At 50.5% G+C, this 27665-nt stretch overlaps 1 protein-coding gene across 1 annotated transcript in view; it reads left to right on the top strand.

Moving 5' to 3' along the window:
* The window catches only part of Fbln1 (fibulin 1), a 77788-nt gene that overhangs the window by 27373 nt on the left and 22750 nt on the right, over positions 1 to 27665 (top strand). The window contains exons 9-14 of the mRNA XM_051160139.1: positions 3286 to 3429; positions 4344 to 4472; positions 5178 to 5306; positions 6579 to 6698; positions 8274 to 8405; positions 10594 to 10717. Of these exons, the coding sequence (XP_051016096.1) occupies positions 3286 to 3429; positions 4344 to 4472; positions 5178 to 5306; positions 6579 to 6698; positions 8274 to 8405; positions 10594 to 10717 (778 nt within the window). The remainder of the gene's footprint in view (positions 1 to 3285; positions 3430 to 4343; positions 4473 to 5177; positions 5307 to 6578; positions 6699 to 8273; positions 8406 to 10593; positions 10718 to 27665) is intronic.

The raw sequence follows: 27665 nt of genomic DNA on the forward strand, positions 1-27665 counted from the left end.
ATATGCAAGTTCCTATCCTATTTCTTTCTTGACTCTCCAATGACCTTGCCTTTGTCTTTTCTTTGAAATGGGTTTGAAACATCATTTCCCCTGTCCCTGTCTTAATACCCCCAAGTAGAACCTTTTGGGCCAGGAGTTTCCCCTAAGCCCTGCCCACACATCCCGGGTCTTAGCTAGTGGAGAAGTGTCTGAGCTGTGGGGACCTCAGCTGGGTTGTGAGTTGGCCCCTTGCCAGCCTCCCAAAATCACTGTCATCACTCTGCAGTAAGCAGGCTGTGACTTCCCTGGGGCCGGGAGGAAAAATGTCCCTGCTAAGACTTGTAGCTCAGGGGTTCTTGTGGAGACTGTATCAGCTGGGGACGGAAACCCTGACTCATGGCAGAATTGGCCCTGCTTTTTTCCGTGAGAAAATCTTTGCGGGTGTTGTCATGCTCTGGGTTTCCCTTCACAGAGTTCAGGGGCAGAGGTTCCCCATGGGCACCCCAACCAGATCAGCTACAAACCCAGGAGGAGCCCAGGATATTGGTCAGATCCTAACCTGGTGGCATATACCTCTTCCATCACCTCTGTGTAGGTTCACAGTGATATCACAACCAGAAATGTTCAGTGTAGAGGCCCCTAATTTGTCATGGGGAGAGGGTCCCCTTTGTCCTTACTGGTCACAACTAAACCAAGGACTCACTCTTCTAGAAATTACTTCTTTTAGTATAAAAACCATGCCTACCTGATTACAAATGAGAAAAACCTAAGAACAGAAAATGACGCCCTGCCTGCTGGGCCAGCCTCTGGGTGGGCAGGGCCGTCCTTCTGGGCATTGCTCCCACAGTTTGTTTTTTCATGGAAACAGGGCCGGACTGTTCTATCATTTGGTTTTTCCCTCTTGACAATGTTTTTAGAAATCATGCTGTGTCAGCATTTTTGTCCCTGTTTAAAATCACATCATTAGCAGAAATACCCATCAGGGGACAGCGTATGAATTATAAAGGGAGGAGCTGGGTACCGTGGTGCACACCTGTCATCCCAGCACTGTACAGGACAAGGCAGGAGGACTGAAGTGAGTTGAAGGCTAGCCTGGGCTCTACAGGAATTAAAGTCCAGCCTGGGCTACACATTGAGACCCTGTTTCATAAAACAAAACAAAAATAAAAACCGAAGATGGAGGCCACCCAGGAGAGAACTGCAGTCCATCTCTCCTGTGTATGCATCCAGGGCCTACAACCTGTACACTTCTGCCTGTGTTTCCTTGCTCTCCCAAAGCAGCCCCATCTATGGTGGAAAATACTGACCCCCAGGATCTACCTTCCCAGAACCCCGCTCCATTCCTAACCCTGTGCAAGGAAAGGTAAACTCTGCCTCCATCAGACTAGCATAGAAGATAAAAGGCTGGCGTAGGAAAGCAGAGGCCGTCTCAGTACAAAGAGTAAAATTCTTTTATATCTTTGTGGTTGGTTCTTCAACACTTTGAGGAAGTCTTTTCTGGCTCGTCTTATTCTTTTTCTTTGCTCCCTGGTGAGGAGGAGGGAAGGGGTCAGAGCGCTGTTTCCTGTATGCACGCCTACAGCTGTGGAGTTTTTCAAAGATCCTGGGGCAGTCACAGGTCCCGGTTGGTCTTAGGAGTCCTTTGTGAGACAAAGAGAACCGGGAATGACAAGTGGGGTGCCTGGCTTGTGCCATGGCAGTCCCCAGAGGGAAGACATTCAGCATGTCCCCCACAGCCCCCCTCTGGCCTCTCCTGTCTATTCATCTTTGTCGATCTACTTTTGATTTCATTGATTCATCCATTGTCTTAACTTTCGCGCAGCCCAGGCCAGGGAGACTCTCCTCCAAAGAGCACACAGTATCAAGGGACACCAGTGTTGCGTAGAACAGTTTGGGAAATACATCAGACAGAGCACTCCAGGCTGAGGGGGCGGGGTCACCACTGGCCACTGCACTCATTGCTGACAACAGGCAGGGGTCACCCAGCTTTGTGTGGAAGAGTAGATTAATGGCCTTGCGGCCATCTGGTTTCTGTCATAACCACCAGGCTTCTACAATGGTAATGCAGAAAGCAGCTGTAGGCCACATGTGAGGCAGCAGCCCTGGCTGGCTGCCAATAAAACTTTATTGACAGGAATAAGCAGTGGGCCAGATTTGGCTAGAGGGGATCTTGAGGAAGGAGACTGGAAGTGATTGTGAAGACGCATGCCAGGCCTCTAGACCTGGACTCTATTGCCTTCTCGGCTTCTTGTGAGCCTGAGGAGTGGCTTGCTCTCCCCAGGTTCTGGGTTCCCAGTATAATGTACAGACAGGCTGGTTGTTGCAGTCCAGCGTGATTACAGATGGGAAGGCCGCTGTAAACTTTGAAGTGCTGCATAGTCTGTGTTGAGGCCCATTCCAGGGATGCGAGGGAGTCAGGCTGAATTTTACACAGCCCGAGGAGGATAGGGCTCGGCCCCCAGGAAGCTGACCCCACTTTCCCACTTTAGCTGTGAATCTTCCACTATTGCTCCCTTCCTGCTGTCCCCTGACCCCATGTGCTTTGTGAATATATGAACTAGGAGGCTCCTGAAGGTGACTTTCTGAGACCTAGGTCCTTTTTAAATGTGCTCTGGGAAGAGGTTTGGTTTATGGGATAGAATTTGCACATAAAGAGCAAACAGATGTGTATGTACTCCAGTGTTTCTCGAGTGTTTACTGGTACACCTTTGTGTGTGTCCATCGTGTTTTGTGCGTATCTACCAGTTGCCCCAGACTAGAGTTGTGTCCTTTTGAGTGAGGAAACCCCATGTGGGGAGTTCTAAGTGGCTTGAGTCAGCCTGGATGGGGGACGCAGGAAGGAGTTTTGGTAGAGATGGTGGTCACAGTCGTGGCTGTCACACTGAGTGGCCCAGGAGCTATATAACTAGGGCTTCTAAAGACTAGCCAGGTGATGTTGACAGGGACCACATACCCACCAGAGGAGCATAGGGCCTCTCTGTGGTCTGATGCTGGTACAGAGGGGTGGGTACCTCTGTCTCCCTGGCACCAAGCTCAGGGCAGGGCCCTATCTACCTGTGTGAGTTAGATGCATGCAGGAAAGTCAGACCAGCAGGTGCTGCAAGAGATGGAGAGGTTGTGATTGGAAGCAGGGGGAGAGAACAGGGTGGGACCTGAGGCTGCCTTGTCCTGCAGGGTAAAGGAATCCGGGCCTGTTGGCTTGTGACTTGGCAGAGAGAAGGGAAAGGCTCTTTTGGAGGTTCGGTGGCTGTATTCATGGCTAGCCCCTATGTTTAACCAGGCTGCATCTGTCTCTTCTCTCTGTAGATATCAATGAGTGTTTAAGTATCAGTGCCCCATGCCCTGTGGGGCAGACATGCATCAATACAGAGGGCTCCTACACATGTCAGAAGAATGTGCCCAACTGTGGCCGTGGCTATCATCTCAACGAAGAGGGAACTCGCTGTGTTGGTTGGTATCACACATACACATACACACACACACATACACACACACACACACACACACCACATACATACACATACACCAAACACACCACACACACCACACAAACACACCACACACACACCACACATACACACACATACATCACACACACCACACACACATCACATACACACACCACACAGACACACACCACACACCCCACACACACACCACATCCACACACCACACACACCACATACACACACACACACACACACACACACACGTGCACACGCACTTATAATTTCTGAAACTTGGCTTTTCTGTGTTTCCAGCACATCCCTTCTCTTCTCTAGAAGGGAGAGTTGGTCCCCAAAGTGAAGATGTTCTGCCTGTGCATCAATTCTTTGCCCCTCCCCAGGCACAGGCCTCTGCTGTCTTACCTGCACCATTACAGTAACACACCAGCACTGCTAGCCCTGTCTTCAGTCTGCCTAGTGTTCTCAGGCTACCCGATCATAGCCTAGCCTATTGGTGGCCCAGGACCTGACACTCAGAATTCAGTTCTCCTAAACTGGCATGACATAGGTCTTGCTGCTCCCCAGAGGACACGAGACTGCTAGGTGGCATCTTGTTTATGCCTACTACATGCCTGCTTCTGTGTAGCTTTGGGCCAGGGCAGTCAGCTGGCCCAGATCTCTTCCAGGAAAGGGACCATCCTCCCAACAACCCCAGGCCATCTCAGCATCTCCTTCATAGTCCTGGGTACGCCCTGCCTCACTGGGCATCAGTGCTGGCCTCCTGGAGGGTCAGCTGCTATTCTAGATTGGGCCCAGCACATAGCAGGTGCTCTGTGAAGAATAAGTTGCTACTGTCGGAGTACAGTTTAGGGTGTACACTAAAGGCCTCTCAGCGTGTCATCCTTTCTCTTTCACAAGATGTGGATGAGTGCTCACCACCAGCAGAGCCCTGTGGGAAGGGACACCACTGCTTGAACTCCCCCGGCAGCTTCCGCTGCGAATGCAAGGCTGGGTTCTATTTTGATGCCATCAGCAGGACCTGTGTGGGTATGTAGATGTCTTTTAGGTTCTGGGGGGCCCTGAGCAGGTGACGCCACACAGGAGACAGTCTGTGGTACCTAGGGTGACCATGTCCATCTCATCCTCTTCTCAGGAGGCTGCAAGTATAGCCAGTCCCAGAGTGAAAATGCTCAGTCAGGAGACATTGTCTAACTGCACCTCTGCTGCGACCTTGGCCTCTGGCCACCAGCAGGACCCTAGTGGTGTCAGCCTGCTCCCTCATGGAACAGGCGTTCTGTTTGACCCCAGCCTCCAAGGGTCTCCAAGACCCCAGCCCAGGTCTGCAGCTGCCAAGATGTCAGTGATTTCTCAGATTTGCTACAGACCTGCAGGGCCCTGGGGCTCGGGATGCGCAGCTCCCAAAAGTAGTCAGAACAAAGGGTTGCCCAGGGTGGAGTCAGACTCTATCCAGTTAGCACTTGCTGTTACCAAACCAGGGTACTCGGTTGAGGCTGACAACTGCCTGACCTCCAACAAATCCCTACGGACTCTCCTGTGGGCAGAGGGGTATCTGTCCAGATGTGCTACGTTGGTCCAAACACAGGGCTTTGCACAGCCAGGCCTCAGGCCTTCCACCTGAGACACGAAAGGACTTTAGGGGCAGAGGACCACGAGCGGCTGCCGTTGGCAGAAAGGTGGCATATGGTGCTGCTCCAGCGGACATGCTCTGAGCCGCCTGCCCCTCCGTTTCAGACGTCAACGAGTGCCAGCGCTATCCTGGACGCCTGTGCAGCCACAAGTGCGAGAACACCCCAGGCTCCTACCACTGCAGCTGCTCCGCAGGCTTCCGCCTGTCTACTATAGACAGCCGGTCTTGTGAAGGTAAGCGGGTGGGTCACGGAGCAGGCCAGTGGTCAGCAGCCTCAGCTATGTCCCTCCTCTGCTCACAGACTCACTTTTGGGTTTCCTGGGATATGACTGTGTGTCAGTGGCAGCCATGCTGAAACTTGGCCAGTCTCTCTGGCAGGGCTTGGTCGGTCGTTTGGGTTCGTGAGTCTTGCTGTGCACAGATAACAGAGTGTCTTGTATTATCAGCTGTGATTATTGTTTCTGGCTGTGCTTAAGCATCTGAGCCTTGTGCTTGGGTAATACTGAGGACACGGCCCTGAGGCCTGGCCAGCCTTGCCTCGACTATGTGTAATTGAGCCCATGTACTGTGGGTGTAGCAAGATGTGGTTCCTGTGTCAGGGAGTATTGTCTATGATGTGATGGAGAGCCATGCTGCCTATAGACCGAGCAGGTGACCTGGCCAGGCATGCGGGGGCCACAGATATGACGTGCTGAGAGGATAGTGGTCTATCCCTCTTTCTCTCTCAGAAACAGCAGTAAGTGAATGTAAGAAGGAATCTCTAAGCCAGAGGGTTGGCAAGTTTTTTTCTTCCAGCTGCATGGTGACTATTTGAAACCTTTTTAGCCAGGCTATACATAGTATCCCACCCTGTTGTGGGAGTACAAATGCAGCCATAAGTCTTGGTCAAATGTGTTTGTAGCTATGTGCCAATAAAACTTTATTTACAAAAACAAGGGGCGGGCCAAACCTGGCCTGGAGCTTGCTCTAGGTGGAAGGAATTGATGACTGATAGCTATGTTGCTGAATAGCTTCTATGTCCAGAAGTTTAGAAGTACCAGGGTCACTGTCCCATAGGCTGTGTCACCTGTGTCACCATGTAGGAGATGAAGTAGGAAAGCAGGAAAGTTTTTCACTGAGAGTTAGAAGGGACTGTGGTCCTGATGGGACTCTGGATATGCCGTCATGCTGAGCCTGTGCCCTATGGGGACAGGATGGAATGGAGCCAAGCCTGAAGGCCGTCGCTGCCATCCTGCCAGGTGATGGTGCAGCTTCCCAGAGGCGATAATCGGTTAGAAAATTCCAGATTTCTCAGCTATAGTGGGCTGGGAGTGGAAGCCCCTCTGTCTTTGGGCATCTCACTCAGTTGTGAAACTTCAAACTTCACATCCCTGTTTCACACCAGGGAGCTGGTGAAGAAGTATTAGACCCACTGCTCTCTGTGTCCTCCATCAGGACTGCTGGGAAGGCAGGGACTGGAGGTGTGGCCTAAGCCGTGACCCCTCCCCCAACCTCTTCTCTTCTAGATGTAAATGAGTGCCTCGACATCCCCTGCAGCCAGGAGTGTGCTAACGTCTATGGCTCCTACCAGTGTTACTGCCGACGAGGCTACCAGCTGAGTGACGTGGATGGGGTCACCTGTGAAGGTGAGGTCACGGTGTGTACTGTGGGGGGCACCCTGACCTCATCGTGGCCTAGCAGCTCCTGGCTGCGTTTCAGAATTCGGGGCAGAGTAGGATTTCTCCACCTGGCCAAGTTCCTGTTTGCGCCCTCGGAGGCTGGGCCGGCTGCTTACTTTTCTTCTTCATTTAAAAAAAAATTATTATTGATTTATTCATATTACATCTCAATCCCTTGCATCTTCCCATTCCTCCCTCCTTTCCATTTTCCCCTTACTCCCCTCCCCTATGACTGTGACTGAGGGGGACCTCCTCCCCCTGTATATGCTCATAGGGTATCAAGTCTCTTCTTGGTAGCCTGCTATCCTTCCTCTGAGTGCCGCCAGGCCTCCCCATCCAGGGGACGTGGTCAAATATGGGGCACCAGAGTTTGTGTGAAAGTCAGTCTCCACTCTCCACTCAACTGTGGAGAATGTCCTGTCCATTGGCTAGATCTGGGTAGGGGTTCGAAGTTTACTGCACGTGTTGTCCTTGGTTTCTTCTGATAGATCTTGAAGACTGTTTACTGGGGTTGGGAGGGAGGTTTAGGAAGAGAGCAGCCCAGTCCATGGATTGCTCTAAAATACACATACCATGGCATAACCTGTCAGTGTGCTGACACTCAGGGCACAGGGCACAGGGCTTGGCAGCAGTATGTGGCTGAGAGGTGAGGAGCAACCTGAGGGCCACCAGTCCTTGAGACCGAGCTCTGCTCTGGCCTTTTGAGCTCCACCCTCACCACACCTGGCCGTTATCTTTTTCTGTCAAATGCAATACTCCTTCCTTGAACTATTGGACAGTCCAACCAGATTACAGCTAGCTCAGGAGCACCTGGGAGCTTCAAGGGGAAATGCTACAGCTGTTATAACAACGTTGTGCATGCATTAGCAATTGTTATTCTACCGGGCTATGGCCCCAGATCTCTAAAACCTGAAGCTTTCTGGGTACCAGTGTGACTCCACAGTGACAAATTCTCTACCATGAGTCCTGTCCAGACTCAGGCACACCGACAACACTGTCTAGAAATACCTTTTAGTCTGCGTGTATAAAACAGATAGATTTGGAGGTTAGACCTGACTCTTACCCCCAAGATACCTTATTGTACAAGTGGCAATTTCCCCCAAATACTTGAGACACTTCTGGTCTCAAGTATTTCAGATAAGGGAGACAGATCAGGGAGACCCAGCCTATATTTTCATGTGATGTGTTGTGAGTTTTGTTTGTTTGGCTGGTTGGGTTGAATGGTTGTTTGTTTGTTTGTTTGTTTGTTTTAGCAGATTGCTCTCCATTCCCTTTCTCTGTGTATACTTCACACCATGAACCTGCTAATATCCCTCCACTAGTCCCACCCCCTCCCTGGGCCTCAGTTTCCCCTTCTGTAACAATGGTCTCTGTGGCCACCCCCAGCCCCAGTCAGTGCCTGAGACCTCTTCCTGGTTTGCCTTCTGCTGGTGCTCCCAAAGCCCAGCCTGGCCTTCTAGGGCTTACCAGTTGGCCTTGCTGCAGCTATGGCCATGGACCTGAGCTAGATGCTGAGAAAGAACTGTGTCTCTGCTCTTTCAGATATTGATGAGTGTGCCCTGCCCACTGGGGGTCACATCTGCTCCTACCGCTGCATCAACGTCCCCGGAAGCTTCCAGTGCAGCTGCCCCTCGTCTGGCTACAGGCTAGCCCCCAATGGTCGCAACTGCCAAGGTGAGTGAGGCAGATTCTCTGCGTTGGGGTAGCCCAGGTATGTTACAACTCCCACCGTGTCAGGGGAGAGAGATGTGCTTCCCACATGTAGGGCCTGTACCACAGTTGGGAATGTATTCACAAGGTAGGGAGAGGAGTTCCGGCCTCTCCCAACACAACATCTAGCCTGTCCTCAGGGCTATCTGGGCTCCTTAGGTCCTATTAGGTTAAGAACACTGTGCCCTTCCACTCTGTCCTTGTCAGCCCTTGGAAGAGTGACTCAAGGACCCTGTGCTCAGCTTAGTCTAGGCGTGCAGCCTCTCACCCCATCGTTGGACAGACAGGCTGTGAGCCGGGTCCTGGGTCACAGAAGTGAGCAGGTGTCACGTGCCTCAGCTCCTGCAAGGGGCTGGCTGTGATCTCGTGTGAGAACCCTGAGGTCTTTGCATTTGGGGACAATAGTAGTTGTGAGCGTTTATTGGGCTAGGGTCAGCTCTGGCGTGGGCTCAGTGATGAGAGCTGGTAGAGTTTATCTACCCACCTCCCTTTCAGAGAACTTGCTGAGTTCCCCTGAATCTCACGATCATCCACTTGGGTTACTGACAGTGCTCAGGACAAACTTGTGAACAGACGACCCTGTGTGCACTCTGGCTTGCTCACACCAGGAGTGCCTGAGGACCAGAGCACAGGCAAAGCTGGCCAGCCCCTTCCCCACATGTTCCCATGAGCTGGCCATCCAGGGGCTCCAGAGAATGCTAGGCCTGCACATGAAGATGGTCATTAGTAACCCCCGTAGGGCAGGTGCAGTGACAAGAGAGTTCCTTGGAGCTGGCTGACCAGCTGAGCTACCCAAATGCTGAGCGTCAGGTTTAGTGAAAGATATTGTCTTGGAGGGGTGGGGAGCATGGGCAACAAGCAATACAGGGAGACATCAGATGTATGCACCCACACACATTTGTGTGCATACCCACCTTACACACACACACACACACACACACACACACACACACACACACACTACCATCACCAAAAACAACAACAAAGAAGGTGGCCAGCTAAAGGCAAGGCCTGCAGCATTCTCTGGAAGGGACGCACTTAGCTTCTCTGAGGTTGGACAGGGCACACACACACACACACACACACACACACACACACACACACACACACACACATGCCACCACCCCTCCCCCAGTCCTGCTTTCTGCTCTCCTGGCCCAGCTCCCTCACCACAGCCTGGAGTCCTGCCCAGAAGCAGCAAAAACACATTCCTTGGCTGGCGAAATGGCTCATTGGATAAGGCTCTCATTGCCAAGCCTGCTGATCCTGAGTTCAATGCCTGGGACCCACAAAGCGGGAAGAGATTCTTGCGAGTTGTCCTCTGACCTCTGCACACGTGCTGTGGCCCATGCCCGTCCCGCCCTCCCCCCCCCCCCCGCCGCCGCCCTCCAAATGAAAATGTAAAAACACCACAAGCCCACATTCCTGAGCTGTGGCCTCTGAGACTGGCAAGGGTTGCTTTTGCCAGTGACAATCAGAAATGTAATGCTTCTTAATGGCTGTGTCCTAGGCTTGGTGATACCCCTGAACCCCACCATGTCATGGAAGGTGCTCCCCCACTTCTAGAAGCTCCAGGCCCTGTAGCAGGACCTCCAAGCCCAGTCCCCCTGTCTAGCCACTTTAGTCACTGCCCTGAGACCCAAGACAAAATGCATGGTTCCTGTAGGCCTTAATTCCTCACCTGTGACGTAGGACTATAGGCTCTGACCCTTCCTGACCCTCAGGATGTAGCCAGCCATTCATGTCAAGGTGGCATTCCTTGAGAGCCATGGAAAGGAGCTAGGTGGTTGGAGCACCAAATTCTGGTGCTCAACTGCCTGGGTTCAAAGCCTGACTTTGTCACTTACAGAATGTGTGACCGAGGGCTTTGTAAGCCTTCCCTAAGATGAGGCTTGTCACAACACTTGCCTCATGCGTTGCCATTCCTGGTAATGCTTCAGTGACCTTCGCATGGTATCTGATCTCATTGCACACCCCCACTGCAGGGATCGTGAATAAGCTAGTGTTCTTGTAGCTTAATATCTGGTAAACAGCAGATCTGGGGCTGGCTACTGCTCCCATGGAGGACAAGGGTGTCAGTGCACAGTTTGTGTGGGTTGGAGGTGGCTTTCATGGCCCTAGCCTATATCATACTGTCTCTGGGTCTCTCCAGACATTGACGAGTGTGTGACCGGCATCCACAACTGTTCTATCAACGAGACTTGCTTCAACATTCAGGGCAGCTTCCGCTGTCTGTCCTTTGAATGCCCCGAGAACTATCGCCGCTCCGCAGACACGTAAGTCCCTGGGGCCTGCTGTGGTCTGTCTGGGTTTGGTTTCCTAAAAGCCCAGTTCTGGGCATGGGCAGGTCGTTCACAAGCTTGTGACCTTGGTGTTCTCCTATTGGGCCCTAAGAACCTGCTGGTTCTTGGTTCTCAGGCCTCTGAGGGCCAGTGAGACTATCAGGAGGCCATGGGTGTGCCTGCAGTTGAATTTTGGACTCTGGACATGCTGTCATTGAGGTATGCCTCAGTCTCCTCATCTATAGCATGCATGTGTGAGACTATGCTAGCTTGGGTGAGCAGGTGGCAGTGTCGCTGTCTTGGCCGAAATCCACGATTCAAGGTGACTTTCTAAGGCATCTAGCTGAGTGATGTGTGGGGACAGCATAGGATATCTTGTGTCCTATACTTGAAGCTGTGTGGCCATGTGCCCTTATAAGTTCTGATCACCAGGGTATCCCAGAATTCCTTCCTTGGGGCATGTGTTCCTAGGAGCTGGCCATCTAGGCTACAGTTCTCACCACAACCACCATCATCTGAGTTCTACCCAGAGAACCTCATTTTCTTGCTTTGGGGAAAACCCCGCTCTGGGATCTCATTCCAAGAGTGTGGACTGACGACCTCTCCCCCAGCACATGGCGGGGGAGCATATGTTCAAAGCAAGCATATGGCGGCTGGACAGCCTGGGTTCTCCATTGTGGCCTCTTGACCTTGCATTTGTCTTTGGTGCTTGGCCAGCTAGCAGTGGTCAGTGCTTCTTTTTGGTGATGCATCAGGCATCAGGGGACAGCTGTTTCTTCTGTAGGTTCTGTCCAGCTTCCACTTGCTCTACACTGGCAGCCCTGAGTTCTTCCTGGCCTTGGGGCTGCTTGCCTACCACCCTGACCACATCCCCTGACCTGCTGTACTTCCCTAGCATGTTTTAAATCTACTTACAAACCCATCACCTTTCTTAGTGTGTTGCTGCAAATTTGTAATCCCAGCATGAGCAGGTAGAGACAGCTGATTTATCAGCTTGAGGTCAGCCTGGGCTACATCTTGAGACCCCCGTCTCAACAGCATCCAGTTTCTTTCTGTGTCTGGGCCAGGGAACAGCTACTCTTGAAATAGGCTTGCAAATGTGTCACATCCCCAAGAGCTCATGAGTTTATGCAATGGCCTGGCTGCAAGTTGCAGATCTGCCCCGAGTCACCAACAAAGCGATGCACCCTTACTTTGAGGCTCTGTTCTGTTTCCCATTATAAACGCCTGGGTTTGAGGATTCCAGAAGCCAGGCTGCGGTTGCCATGGCAACTTCTAAATCCTGTGCAGCCATCAGGCTGAAAGGAGGTTGCCTTGCTAAGGTCAGGACATATAAGTCCATGGGTAGGCAGCTGGACCTCCTTGCTTACTGAGTTATTGCTATGGTAAGCAAAGGTAAGGTGCTAGTGGGCTGACTATACAGGCTTCTGGGTCCATGGATGCCCTGGCCCTTGGGCCAACTTCTGGAGCACATGCTACATAGTGGACAGAGAATACACTGGATGCTGAAAGAGTGGAGGGAGGCCAGTCTGGCCAGGGGAGGGGTTGGGATCTGAATTATGCAGTGGGGGAAATTAAGGAGTTGCACACTCTGGAATAGGGTGTCCTTGGGACACCTGGGGTTTGTCTCTTTCCAGTGTGGGATTGATGCAGCAAGCCTCAACTGGCCCATCCCACTGCTTCTGTGGCTAGAAGTGGACACAGGGATGAGGGAGGCAGGGGGAGATGCTTCAACCCTGGGAGAGTGGCCATCTTCCTGTGTCACTCGCTGTCCTCTTTGCATCTGTATCACTGAGAGCCTGAACAGAGGCTGGGGAGGAGAATGAGGATGAGGAAGTGGAATCGTTTGCACTGAGGATTTGGGGAGGCCCAAGTGAGCCACCCCTCCCACCCACCCCCCCCCCCCAGGACTGCTCTTCTTCCAAGCAAGGGCTCAAGCCTTATGGAGTTGCTGTGACACTCCAGAGAGATCAGTTTGAGAGTCTGGCTGACTTGGGTTGCAGATTCCTGGCTTTCTTGGAGCTTCTTGTCCTCAACTGTAAGATGGAATGTTGAGGAGGCCTGCAGGGGTCCCTGCGAGTGACCCGTGGTTGTGGAGCACAGCCTCTCTCTGCTCGTTTTACGTAGACCTCACCCTAGATCTGCCCAGTGGGCAGGGACAGGAGTTCCAAGACACACTCATCCCTGCAGTACTGTTGGGGTGAAGAGATGCTGAGTCTTCAGTGTTTGTGGCATGTAAATCTGGGAGGCCATGTGGAGATGAAAGGACTTGGGCTGTGATTTGGAAAGGCTAGGCTCCTGGTCCTGGCCTTTCTAAGTGCTGTGGCCTTGGGTCAACCTTGGGCCACCTAGTACTAAGCTTACTTGCTCAATCAGGCATTGATGATCAGGGGTAGCAAGCCTGGCTCAGTCTGCACATTGAGGTGTGGTAGGGTTGAGGGTGGTGAGCCGTTGTCCTCCTCCTCCTCCTCCTCAGGGCACAAGTCAGAGGACAAAAGTCCTTTTGAGTGATGTTGTCAGTTTTGTTCTGCTGGTCAGTTTGTGACAGGGCCCTATCTAAGGTCACTCAGCTCTCAGATGGGGAAGACTAAGATGGCACACGGAGGACACATGGTTATGGCTTTCTCCTGTGATGCTCCCCACTGAGGAGCTGTGAATCAGTTGTGAAACCAGTGTTGGATGAAAGAAGTGGGGGTGGGGCCTGAGTCTGCTCACCCCCAGTTGGGGGAGTGGCGCTAGCGAGTAGAGACCCACTTCCTGCACGTGGTGGGAAGGCTTCTATTCTACAGCTCCGTTTTCTTCTCATCAGAAACCTCTTAATTCCATGACCTTTAGAAAGGAGACAATAAGCTGGGTGTGGTGGCGCACGCCTTTAATCCCAGCACTCAGGAGGCAGAGGCAGGCAGATCCCTGTGAGTTCGAGACCAGCCTGGTCTACAAAGTGAATCTAGGAAAGCCAAGGCTACACAGAAAGAAAGGAGACAGTAGACAGTGTAAAACAGATGCCATAGTGTAACACTTGCAGTCTCAGCACTGGGGAGGTGGAGGCGGGATGATCAGGAGTTTAGGGTCAGGTAGACCCCGTCTTCGTGAGACCCCGTCTCAAAAAGAGACAAAATGAACTGGGATGAGGAGATGGCTCTGGAGGTAAAGAGTCGGAGGGCTGGAGTTCGGATCCCTAGCACCCGTGTAAGGATGCATAGCAGCTCACCTGTAATCTCAGTGTGGAGACGGGGGATCCCCAAAGCAAGCTGGCTAGTTAGACTAGCCCAATTGTCATGCCCTGAGTTTAGTAAGGTGCCCTCACCATATAGGGCAGAGATCAATCAGAGAAGGCATCATCAGATGGCAACCGCAGGCCTCCACATGCACGTGCACACAAATGTACCCAGACACACATGAATATGCACGCATGCACACGAACACTGCATACATGTGTGTACAAAGGAGCCAGTGGGTGGCTCTCTTGAGGTTCAAGCTTCACAAGGTGGCTTGTTTTGGAACCTAGATGGGTAAGATGTGGGAATCAGTCTGTTCTGTCTGTTCTTCCTGTCTGTCTCTCTGTCTCTGTCTGTCTCCTCCCTCCCTCCCTCTGTCTCTCTCTCTCTCTGTCTCTCTCTCTCTGTCTGTCTCTCTCTCTCTCTCATCCCCCCCCCCCAAGACCCTCTTCCACTTCATGCAGCTTCCTTCTCTCCTATGATGATCCTGGCTACCCAGGAGCCTGACCCAGCAAGCTAGGGCCACAAGCCACAAAAGAGTCATGGACATGACAAGGTCCTGACCTCAGAGTGCCTGCTACTCTTGTGTTCCAGGCTATCTCTGGCATTAGATGGGGCTGGAGACATCTTTTTTGGATGTATCTTTATTTGGATTCAAATGGATACTGTGAGGGAAACAATGTCAATAGGTGGCCACAGGGGTGGTCCAGCAGCCTTCCTCTGAGCTTTTGTCTCTCCTCTTCACCGGACTTGGAGAGTGCTACGATCAAAGATGTTGAGCTAGAGAACTGGGGTACATTGCACTGTAATGTATATGTAAGGAGGCACTGTGTCTATGGAAGCTGAGACTGGTCCCTATGCTAGCCAGGATGCTGGTCCAGCTCCCTTTTGCTCTATAGTGACTGCCCGTCCCCGTCTGATTCAGCTAACAGGTTCTGTTGTTCCTAGTCTGACCAGCAGTTTGCCACACACGTGAATATGATTTCTAAGATGTTTCTTTCTTTCTTTTTTTTTTTTTTTTTTTTCTTCACCTCCATTTTTTTTTCTAGACAGAGTCTCTCTGTGTAACTTTGGCTGTCCTGAGATTCGCTGTGTAGGCCAGGCTGTCCTGGAACTCAGAGATCCGCCTGCCTCTACTCCTGAGTGCTGGGAATAAAGGCGTGTGCCTCCACCCACTGGCTGGTTTCTAGGATGTTTCAATAAATTTGAGGCAGAGAAGGAAAATTAAGGACCAATCTGCCTGTACGGTTAAAATTTACAAAGTGCAGCCCTCTGCTGACACAGTAGATAAAGCCAATGAGCCATGGCCTCATCTGGGACATGAGTGGTCTAAAAAGAGCCAGTCTAGGATTCTCTTGCCAGGGAGCACTCAGGTGCCCTGATAAATGACAGAGTGTCATCTCTGCCATGCTCTGGGATGTAAAGGTCTTAGGAGTTGGACCAGGAGATCCTGCGTGCCTCAAATTTTTTGCCTTCACATTTGCTGTGCTTTTGTGGCAACTCAAGAGCTATTGCTCTTTGGTCAGTAGAGGGCCCCATGGGACAAGTGGAGAAGCCGGATTCCACCAAGGGGACTCTAGCGCCACCTACTGACCAAACACATTCAGAGTATTCCTGAAGCAGTGCTCCTGTGTGTGTGTGTGTGTGTGTGTGTGTGTGTGTGTGTGTGTGTGTGTGTCTGTCTGTCTGTCTGTGTCCAGTGTGTGCTGTGTGTTCGAGTATGGTGTGTATGGTGGGTAGGTGTATGTACATATGTGTGACTGTGTGTGGTCTGTGTGTATGTGTCTGTCTGTCTGCCTGTGTGCTGTGTGTGCATTTATGGTGTGTATGGTGTTTGTGTATTGCATATGTGTGGTTTGTGTGTGTGTGTGTGTGGTGTGGTGTGGATGTAGATGTGAGTGTGGTGTTTGTGTGGTATGTGGTGTGTGTATGTATGTGTGGTGTATGGTATGGTGTGTGTGTGTGTGTGTGTGTGTTGTGTGGTGTAGTGCGTGTATGGTGTGTGTGTGTGTGTGTGTGTGTGTGTGTGTGTGTGTGTGTGTTATGGCTGGCTCTCCACGGCCCTCCTTGCTCCCAACCATCAAAGGTCCTCCCTTGATAGAGAGATCTCTGGTCATTTAGAACACCCTCATCTGACCTGGTCTTTGACAATGTCTATGGGCCTTTCCTGCTGTTAGCTCTGGGCTCTCCCACACGTCCCTCTTCCTTCGGTGGACATTGTCCTCTCCCATCATTGACCCCACAGATCTTACTTGTGGGACTGTTTTTTTTTTTCTTAGAGCCAGAATGGTAAATAGTCAAGTAAATGAGAGGCTTCCTAGCAGCTGTTAAGCGTCCGATAAGATGCAAACAGAAACCTCATGTATAGGAAGTGCCAAGGGTGAAGTAAATCCAGGACAAGACATGGAGACTTTAAAACAAAACAAAACAAAACAAAACATAACAGGAGAGATGTGATGGAAGGAAGACCCGGAGAAACTCCCCAACTGAAGAATCCAAACTCAGTCAAAATGGCAGAACTTCCTGAGAAGGGTTAGGTCAAGTCCTATGAGGCTTGACATCTTGGCTCTGCTTCTTAAGTTTGTGTCCACATTGCCCTCAGAATGTGCTGAGCCTGGTGTTCAGGACATAGAACACAGTTCCTGTCATTTCCCTGTCAGCATCCTGTCACAAGAATATAGTATCTGTCCCCTACCCTGTTGCAGGAAGTTAAGAGTCTATAATTAGAATTTACTAAGAGAACTCATCCTCATCCTATCACAGGAAATCAGTTCCTGTGACAGGAAGTTAAGGACTGTCTCCATCCTATATCCTATCACATTTTCTTTATCTCTGCTACTACGGTGTTAGTACATGCCTCCATTCTGTTACAGGAAGTGTCCTCATCAAAGTTAGGACCTGTCTTCATCTATATCACATATAGGAAGTTAGAGCCTGTCACAGGAAGTGAGAACCTGTCTTCATCTCCGCCACACAGGAAGTTAGGGCCTGTCTTCATCCTGTCACAGGAAGTGAGAACCTGTCTTCATCTCCGCCACACAGGAAGTTAGGGCCTGTCTCCATCCTGCCACAGGAAGTGAAAGCCTATCCTGGGCATATCACAGGAAGTTTATTTCTGTCACATTATTTTAGTCTGTCTTCATGTCCACCACACAGGAAGTTAGAACCTGTTTCATCCTGCCACAGGAAATGAGAACCTGTCTTTATCTCCACCACACAGGAAGTTAGAACCTCTCTTCATCCTGCCACAGGAAGCTCTGTCTTCTCACAGGATGTTAGAACCTGTCATGATCTCCATTCTGAGTCTCTGTGGACAGAATCAGGGAGCTGGACCAGGTGCATAAAGCTAAATGACAAGGGCCAGGGAGCTGATCTCATGCCTGAGCATAGACTTGGCTTCTTCTCTTACTCTGGGCCTTTCTCTAAACCTGTTTCCTTATCTGAGAAGTGGCACTCAAACCACCACCTTCAACACTGGTAGTGATGGACCTAATGAGTGTCTGGGGATTAGTCCCACATGCAGTAAATTGCCACAGTTGTGATGATTTCTGGGTAATCTCTGAGACCCACCCAGGAGCTCTTTGTGGTCTCGGCCACTATCTGGGTAAGGCCTTTGCTGAGTGTACTCAGAATAGCTCTCTGCCTTGAGATGGGGACACATCTCACCGTGGGTATGGCTTGACTCCAGCCCCCAGTACCCCCAGAGGGTGTTGGAAGAGGCTGGTACCTGAGCCTGCAGCCTGGAGGTCTACAGCACCTCCCCCAGTTGAGTGGGGGTGCTCTTTGCGCTGGCCATATCGGCCAGCGGGTGGCAGGAGGCCCTGCCCATTGAGCCACGCTTGCCCACACTCTGTTGTTTCTCCGCTTGCTGAGGTGGCGCTAACCCTCTTCCCGTCTCTCTGTCCACTTGTCTTTCAGCCGCTGTGAGCGCTTGCCTTGCCATGAGAACCAGGAGTGCCCCAGGCTGCCTCTGAGAATAACCTACTACCACCTCTCTTTCCCCACCAACATCCAAGTGCCCGCAGTGGTTTTCCGCATGGGCCCCTCCAATGCTGTCCCTGGGGACAGCATGCAGCTGGCCATCACGGCTGGCAATGAGGAGGGCTTTTTCACCACTCGAAAAGTGAGCCACCACAGTGGCGTGGTGGCCCTCACCAAGCCCATCCCTGAGCCCAGGGACTTGCTCCTGACCGTCAAGATGGATCTCTATCGCCATGGCACAGTCAGCTCCTTTGTGGCCAAGCTTTATATCTTTGTGTCTGCAGAACTCTGAGCTCTTGCTTGCGCCCTGGGCATTCCCTCCTGTTGCTTTCCTACCCTGGGTGGGGGTGGGGGGGGGTCTAATAAAGTCTCAGTAGCCATCCAGCACAGCATGCCTCTTGTGCCTTGGTTTTATTTGGTGTGGACAGGGGTCTCTGTGCTTTCTTTCTCATTAGGGGTAAGCTGAGCCCCTTCCAGAATTGGTTTCCCTAACAGGTGACTAGGGAATACCTTTCCTAAGATGTGGGTACTTGAACCCTAGCAGCAGAGCTTTTTAATGCACTACCAAACAGCCAGGCAAGGGAAGAAGCCAAGGCTGGGCTGCGTCTACACCTATGGAAATCCTGCTGATGGCTGAGTAAGGCACCTCACCCTCAGAGATGCCTGACTTGTGCCTCCTTCATCTTTCCAATATAGAAAGAGACCCTAAGAAAGAACGGACTTGGCCTCTCATGACTTGGCCTGTTGTGGCCAAGCTAGCCTGAGGAAGTGGGCCTTCTGCCTCCTGGGGCTCCTGGTAAGAGCACCAGGGCTGGGCATGTAACTAACCTTCTGTCCTGGGAAAAGACCAAACACAGCTGCTACTTCTCTCATGAAGCTCTTGGCTAAATGAGCTCATTTCCCACCACTGAACTCCAGTGTGTGGCAAGAAGAGGCAATGGCCGGCACTGTGCTTGCTGGGGTTTTATAAAACCATAAAGTGTTTATCACATAGTTCGAATATACCTTCAGCCTCTGTTGTTTTTGCGGATACTCAGCGGAAGTGTGTGGGTTGCCCAAGACCACACAAGTGGTCTGTGTTCCATGGCTCCACAGGTTTGCTTAGTGTATTCTGTCACAGTACTTCTATCTGATCCTCCTGCCTGTATCTTCTCCATCACAAGTCCAGCCAAGCCACCTTCTGCCGGTCTCCTGGCAAACACTCAACTCTCCCACAGTTCATTCTCTGCTCAGGAACCGGAGTGTTTTTGAAGAATTTGCCAAACGTCCTTCATGGATCCTTCACGGCATCCGTTGCATGTAGTTGTGATACCCAGTCTATTCTTTTGTTTTGTTTGTTTGTTGGGTTTTTTGTTTTGTTTTGTTTTTGTTTTTCGAGACAGGGTTTCTCTGTGTAGCCTTGGATGTCCTAGACTCGCTTTGTAGACTAGGCTGGCCTCGAACTCACAGCAATCCACCTGAGTGCTGGGATTAAAGGCGTGTGCCACCACCACCTGGCACCCATTCTATTCTTTAAAAGTTATATATATTTATTTTATGTGTATGAGTGTTTTCTCCAAATGTGTGTGCATTGAATGCATGCCTGGTGGAGGACAGAAGAGGGCGCCAGATCCCCTGGAATTGGATTTACAGACCCTGTGACTCTCCATGGAAGTGCTGGGAACTCAACCCAGGTCCTCTGAAAAAGCAGCTGCCGCTCTTAACCACGGGACCATCTCTAAATGGGATTTTCAAGGGTGGACATAATTTCTTCTTAGTGTGACAGACAGTCCATCCTGACCTCAAATTACTCTCCCTTTGCTTGCTTCCCCTGAACCACAATGACATCATTTTATATCCTTAACCTGTAAGCTGGTTAAATCTCAGCTTAAGCGGGCTTTCCTCTTCAGATGGTGTTAGTCTGTTTTTTATTAAGATAACAAAATACCGGAAGCCGAGTCACTTCCTGAAGAAAAGATGTTTGTTTAGCTTCTTATTTGGCGTCTAGCTATGGAGATCTAAGGTCAAGAGTCTACACTTGACAATGGCTCCCCTTGCTGGTAGAATCCTGATGAGTCTCGGGGTGTCACATGGAACAAGATGGAGCATGCATAAGCATTTGTGTCCCTTGTTTTTGTTGTTGCTGTTGTTGGTTGGTTGGTTGGTTGGTTTGTTCGAGACAAGGTTTCTCTGTGTAGCCTTGACTGTCCTGGACTCACTTTGTAGACCAGGTTGGCCTCGAACTCACAGTGATGCACCTGCCTCTGCCTCCCGAGTGCTGGGATTAAAGGTGTGCGCCACCACCGCCTGGCTTGTATCCCTTGTTTTATAAAGCTCCTAGAATTCAGTTTATGGGGCTCCACTGAAAGACCAGTAACCTTTCTCAGACCCCATCTCTAGATGTCATAGTTGGAGTGAGTGTCCCCTCTCCTAATACCTCGGTAAGGATTAAATGTCAATACATGAAGCCTTGAGGGGGACACTTACCACATCCTTTCTGTTACAGAAGCTTTGCCCGATGCCCCAGGTATTCTGTCTCTGCTTATAACACTATCTTTATGGTGCTTAAAAGAGCAGTCTGAGGGGCTGGAGAGGTGGCTCAGATGTTAAGAGCACTGTCTGCTCTTCCAGAGGTCCTGAGTTCAATTCCCAGCAACCACATGGTGGCTCACAACCATCTAGGATGGGATCTGGTCCCCTCTTTTGGCATGCAGGTGTACATGGAGGCAGAGCACTGTGTACATAATAAATAAATAAATAAATCTTTTTTTTTTTTTTTTTTAAAGAGTAGCCTGAGATTCCCATTTGTTTCTCTTCTTTGGATTTGGCTTCCTCACCACCCAGAAAACTTTACAAGGGCAGAGACTGGGTCTGTCTGATTCAGTTACTGTTCTGGTCTCTTAGCAAGGTGCCCAGCACACAGCAGGTACTGTCCATATCTATGGTGACTTTGCCAACACTGCCTGTCTTGTTAGGGTTTCTATGGCTGTGAAGAGACTCTATGACCATGGCAACTCTTAAAAAGGATAGAATTTAATTGGGGCTGGCTTACAGGCTCAGAGGTTTAGTCCGTTATAGTCATGGCGGGAAGCATGGTGGCATGCAGGCAGACATGGTGCTGGAGAAGGAGCTGACAGCTCTACAGCTAGAACCGCAGGCAGAAGGAAGAGAGAGAGTGACACCGGGCCTGGCTTGAGCTTCTAAAACCTCAAAGCCCACCTCCAGTAACACACTGCCTCCAATAAGAACACACTGTGTAATAGTGCCACTCCCTATGGGCCTATCGGGGGGGAGGGCATTTTCATTCAAACCACACACTGGCTTAGGTTTTCAGTCTTTCAGTGAATCTGACTGCTGGTGCTGTCTGAGCAGAACCTGGAGAAGAGTGGGCAGGTGGACTGGAGTAAAGGACTCTGCAGCATCTTCAGGCCTCCTGTTACTTGTAAAGGGCCTGGATATGCTCCCCACTGAGAGAGGAGAAGACAGTATGCAGTGGCCTCCGCCTTGGACAGGAGCAGCAGCTACCTTGCTGCCTGGCATGAACCCATCTAGCCAGTCATCTCCATGCCTCCCACTCTGTTATCCCACCTTGCTCTGGGATGTGGGGGCTGGTGGCCTTCCAGGTGCCTGTCTCCCCACAGCATGCGCAGGCTTCAGCAGAGAACTGAAGGACTAGTCTCGCTCTCCAGTTCCTCTTTTTTCTCTGGTTCTCTTTCCTAGATCGTGATGTCTGATTTCCTTGAAAGGTGTCTGTTTCCAGTGTGATCACTGGCCCTGCCTACCCTCTCAGCTGTAGCTCCCATTCCCTGCCTCATGCCCTTTGCTGGTGTCCTGGCCCATAGAGCAGCTTGCCCCTTCCTTGCTTTTCCCTGAATATGTCGGCTCCTGGCCTCAGCTTGAGCTTTGCCCTTTTCTGCAAACTGTCATTCTTCTTACAGACTTAGCTCAAAGGCCATCTCCTCAGTGAAGCCTTTCTTGGGTAGCACTCCCTGGGGCTCTAGGCATCCTCCCTCAGAGCATTTACTCGGGTGTCTTAAAGTTGTTAATTTGTTCATTGCACCTAATAGGTCGTGGCCTTTTGAATGGAGTAGTAGTCCCTGTGGTTGGTTTAGGCACCTTTGGGCTGTTTAGCCTGGAGAAGCAAATCAATAAATAAGTGGGCAAATAGGTATGATGGGTAAGGGGGAGAAAGGATGGATGGATGGATGGATGGATAGATGGATGGATGGATGGGAGAATGGATGGATGGATGGATGGATGGATGGATGGGAGAATGGATGGATGGATAAAGTGAAGAATGGATAGTTGAAAGGAGGTGTGTGTGTGTGTGTGTGTGTGTGTGTGTGTGTGTGTGTGTGTATTGGGTAGATGGCAATTTCAAAGTTTAGGTCAAGTCTGTCCTCGGTGAAGCCAGCAAAGCTTAGTGGGGAACTTGATTCTAGTTGGAATGGAGGGTCCAAAGATCTTAGTCTGTCGGTCATCATGGTCCAGATTATTTAGCAAAGGGGCATTTTTGTTCTCATGGGCACAGATTTGTTAAGAGGGAGTCGGGGCTCCAGTGGTCTCAGGCGCATGGCTTGCCACAGCCCCCTCCACAGTGTTTTCAAGTGTCTCTACCTCTACTTGAACTCCTTTGTGCCCCTACCTCTTTATTTTTTAAGACGTGTGTGTGTGTGTGTGTGTTGTCCCATGTTTATATGAGGGTACACACATAGGCCAGAAGTCACTGGATTTCCCCGAAGCTGGAGTTACCTATGATTGTAAGCTACCCAACGTGGGTTCTGGTTACTGGACTCAGGTCCTCTGCAAGAGCAGCAAGCACTCTTAATCGCTGAGCCATCTCACTAGCCCACCCCCATTTTTGAAAAGCTTCCCAGAGCCACAGAGCTTTGTTCCTAGGTCATGCTACTGGGACACCAGATGGTACAGGACAAGTGAGCAGGCCTCCTGCCTCCTACACACAAGCTCTGTCCCTGGCTTCACTGGCCTCCTCTCAGAGCCCACAGCCTCACTTTGTGGATAGCTTTGAAGGGTCTTTGAAGTGACTTTTGAGGCCATGTATGGTGTCTAGTTAGCGGGCTGTGAGCCCTAGCCTCCCAGTGGGAAGTAGCCAAAGGGTCTTTTGGTTTTTGGTTTAAGAGGGAAACTCAGGCTCTGGTGGTTTGGGTCTATCTGTGTGGTTACTAATAGGAGAAGCAACCATGCCTCTAAAGCCTGTGATCTTCTCACCTTGTCAGTGTGGTAAATCAAATTCGCAAGGAGAAAAGATAAAGATATTGATCAGTATTATGATGACACATGGAACTCACAGGGACGCATGGTTGTCTTAAGTCCCAACTTCCAAATAAGATCATTTGGTGCACATCTGTAATCCCAGAACTTGGGAGGGAGAGGCAGAAGCAGGCAGATCTCTGTGAGTTTGAGGCCAGCCTAGTCTACAAAGCAAATCCAAAACAATCAAGGTTATACAGAAAAACCCTGTCTCAAAAACAAACAAACAAAGGATCATTTGACTTCTCCAATCCCACCACAGCTGGGAAGCAAGCTCTATTCATTTCTCTATTTCATGAGACTCATACAGAGGCACGCAGTTTAGGTAAGTTCCCCCAAATCGCACTGCTGGTGTCTGCCGAGGCCAGCATTGGAGCTCGCAGCCTGGTCTAGGGTCTGTCTTGAGCTATACCACATAAGAGGAAGAGGGAACTTTCTTGGGATGTGATGTCTCTGAAGGTTTGTCCCCATTCTGTGGTCCCCAAGAGCCACAGCAGGATACTCTGTCAGTTAAAGGAGTAGGATGGAGCACGACAGGTAAAATGTAGTAGAGGCTGGAGAGATGGCTCAGTGGGTAAGAGCACTGGCTGCTCTTCCAGAGGACCTAGGTTCGATTTCCAGCACCCATGTGGCAGCTCACAACTAGCTGTGACTTTAGTTCCCAAGGATCCAATGTCCCCTTCTTGCTTCCTTGGCCATTGAGCCTGCATGCAGTGTACATGCGTACACCCAAGGTAAAACAACCATACACATTAAATAAAAGTGAAGAAAAAATTTAAATGTGGAAGTGTGTGCAGACTGGGCCACCTGATAGATGCGAGCAGAGCTTTTGAAGGCCTCTGGATCCCACCCCTAAAACATTCAGAACAACTGGACATGAAGATTAAAAATCCATGGGAAAGACTTACTGCTAAACAAAGCAACGAGACACCTCTACAAACTCCCTAGCTACAAGTCAGGGCCTCTGCAATGTTAGTGGCATCTGTAGGAAATCACTGGGAAAGAAGTGGAGAAACCCAAAATAGTCCCTGGGCACCCCTGGAAGGAGCAGCGGGCTAACGCGAGGAGCTCAGAGGAACTGGGAGCCACCTCTCACACCCCAGTGGCCAAGGTGTGCATGATCCCATGGTGGGGCAGAGTTGGGCAGGAGCAGTCCAGCCCTCGGGGAGCATAGGGACTGAGCTGCCAAGACTTTCCTTAGTGGCAGGGTCTCTCTCTAGGGACAGTTTGTGAAGACAATAGAAAACTGACAGTGACAACAAATACTACGGAAGGGGAAGGCCCCAGGCTGTATAGGGACACATTAGAGAAGGGATCTTTGAGGCAACAGACTAGGAGGCTCTGGGAGGTCAGAAAGGTGTACTGCCTTTAAGATGCCAGGAAAGCAGATTCCTCATAAAGAGGACCAACCAAAAAGCACCAATGTCAGTCCATTTAAGGACCATTTACTAGGTGGCTTTGCACAGTAGGGGCCCATTATCTCCCACTATGTGTTTCCCAGTCTCTGCACCATCTATAGCAGGACACCCGCCTCCCTGGAGAGAAACAGACCTGCACAGCCTCTGGTGGATTGCTCATCACCGTCCTTGGCTTATGGCTATGCCCCTGTGCCATCTTTGTCTTGCCATGGGTCCCTTCCTGAGAGGACTGATGTGCTCCTGGCTTGGGGGTCACACCTGCTCTGCTGTGACCTCATCCTAGATAATTCAATCTGCAACAACCCTGATTCCAAATAAGGCCATTTTCTGAGGTACCAGGGGCCTAACACTTTGACATGCCTCTAAGGGATAACACCACAGTTTCACACCAGTTTCTAACCTTTGAAGATAGAGACAGGGGCCTTCAAAACTTTAAATAAAGTAAAAGCAAGATCCGAATCCATTATATCTGAATCCTTATATGAAGAGAGCTCTGGGAAAATCCAAATGAAGGCACGGTGACCCCTGCAAGCCAAAGACAAAGGCCCCAGAAGAAACTGACCCCATCCACACCATGAGTATGTGCTCCCAGCCTCCAACATTGGGATGCAGTTGCTTAAGCGACACCGGTGGTACCTCCCGTGGCAGCTTTGGAAAATTGGTGCATAAAACTGTTATGTTATAAGAACAAAAATGAAGTCCTCACGTATGCAAAGCACATTTGAAAGGCAGATCTCTGATGTGTAGTGACTCATGGTGGCTCACACCCTTCATGCATTTGCAAGGCTGAGGCAAGAGAGTTGCCACAGAGTGAGATCCTGTCTCTAAACACCAAGCAGCAGCAACAACAACAAAATTTACTCTGAGGAGTAAGAGAGAGCCATAAAGTTCACGATACAAACACCTGTTTGTATTAGTTGCTTTTCTCAAATTCCTAATGAGAAGCAACTAGGTGGAAGAGAACATATTTGTTTAATGGTTTGAGGGTAGAGTCCATCATGGCTGCTGTGTGTGGTGGCTGGAGCAGCTCTTGGCTGTGGCAGTAAACTGAGGCAACTGGTATACTTCCTGGCCACTTAGAAAACAGGACAGGAAGTGAGCCAGGCCATAAATCTCCATCTCTGACCCATTTAGCCACTCCCCCAACTTGTCAACTTGTCAAAACAGCACCACCATCTGGGACCAATTGTTCGAACTTGTGAGCCTGAGGGGAACATTTTATATCCGAGCCATAACACCAGTTAGTAGCAGGGTAGAATTGGACCTAGCAAGTATTGAACTATATACTTCTTGGGGGCCGCATAGCAGTAGCGTATATGAGGCTGCTGCCCTGCATGGAAGGCCAGCCAGCGAATGAGGGTCAAGTGAAGGCCAGCTGCATTTGTCCATCCCCGAGGTGCAGTCAGTGGGTGTCCTAGGTTTCTACTGCTGTGCTAAAACACCATGACCAAAAGCAACTTGAGGAGAAAAGGGTTTATTTCACCTCACAGTTTATAGTCCCTCATGAAGGAAAGTCAGGACAGGCGCTCAAGTAGGCACCTGGAGGGCAGGAACTGAAGCAGAGGCCATAGGGGAGTGTGCTGCTTATTAGCATGCTGGTGCTCTCCCTCCCTCCCTCCCTCCCTCCCTCCCTCCCTCCCTCCCTCCCTCCCTCCTCCCTCCTTCCTTCCTTCCCTCTGTCACCCTCCCCCTTCCATGACTTGCCCAGCTTGCTTTCTTATATTACCCAGGACCAGCCATGCATGATTATACACACCTTGGTTTGTTTGTTTGTTTGTTTGGTTGGTTAGTTTTTTGAGACAGGGTTTCTCTGTGTAGCCTTGATTGTCCTGGACTCGCTTTGTAGACCAGCCTGGCCTGGAACTCACAGCGATCCACCTGCCTCTGCCTCCCCAAGTGCTGGGATTAAAGGCGTGCACCACCACGCCCAGCTCGGTTGTGCATACCTTTAATCCCAGAGCTCAAGAGGCAGTGGCTAATGGATCTGAGTTCAAGGCTGACCTGGTCTACATACTGATTTCCAATGTGAGAGACCCTGTCTCAAACAAACAAACACATAAACATGAACAAAACCCACAAAACATTATATAACCCAGGACCAGTTGCCTAGTGGTACCATAACTCATAGCGGGCTGGGCCCTCCCACACTAATCGTTATCATGAAAATACCTCCAAGGAGTTGCCAACTGGCCAATCTGATGGAGCCATTTTCTCTATTGAGATTCCTTCTTCCCAGATGACGCTGGCTTGTGTCAAGTTGACGAAAACTAACTGAGACAGTGGGTGCAGGCCCTGGAGTACTGACAGCTATAGGTGAGACAGAAAGGCCAGAAACCACAGGACCTGATGGGAGACACTCCACCTCTTACCAACAAGACCAGGCTTGTGTCTAGTCCAGCAGCCATTATGGGGGAAACTCAGAGGACAGAGGAGCACTCTGGACCACACCACAAGGATGCAGGCACCTGACTCCTGACGATGGGACTCTGTGGCAGAAATGCACTAGGTTCCTTACCAGATCATGTGGAAAAATAAAAGGATGGGGGTGGGGTGGGGGGGAGGAGGGGACTGTCAGTCAAAAGAGACTTAAAGAAAACCATAATGTATTCATAGGCGAGTCCATAGAAATGTACGGTGTGGGACGGAGCTGGGAAGAAACCCAGCAGGGAGGGGCCTATGTGGGCCCAGGTTATGGATTAGATGCAGGGGAATGGACACTTGATCTTGGTCTGGTGAACACGGAGTGGCCTCAGGCAGTTGGCTGAGGTTTCCTTATGTATGTGAATAATTTTTTTTAAAGACAGGATTTTAAAGACAGGCTGGTCTTGAACTTGTAATCCTTCTGCCCCTAGCCCCTGACATGGCTGATAATTATAAAGCTGTTTTCCATTCAATAACTTGTCGAACTATTTGTATTCCATTCATATCTGTTTTTATTTCATTTACGTGTGTGTGTGTGTGTGTGTGTGTGTGTGTGTGTGTGTGTGTGTGTATACACACATGTCCTGTGGAGGCCACAGGACAACTTTGAATGTCCACCTTTTTGTTGTTTGTTTGTTGTTGTTGTTGTTGGTT

Source organism: Acomys russatus, chromosome 17 (genome assembly GCF_903995435.1).
Source record: "Acomys russatus chromosome 17, mAcoRus1.1, whole genome shotgun sequence".
NCBI classification, from domain to species: Eukaryota; Metazoa; Chordata; class Mammalia; order Rodentia; family Muridae; genus Acomys; species Acomys russatus.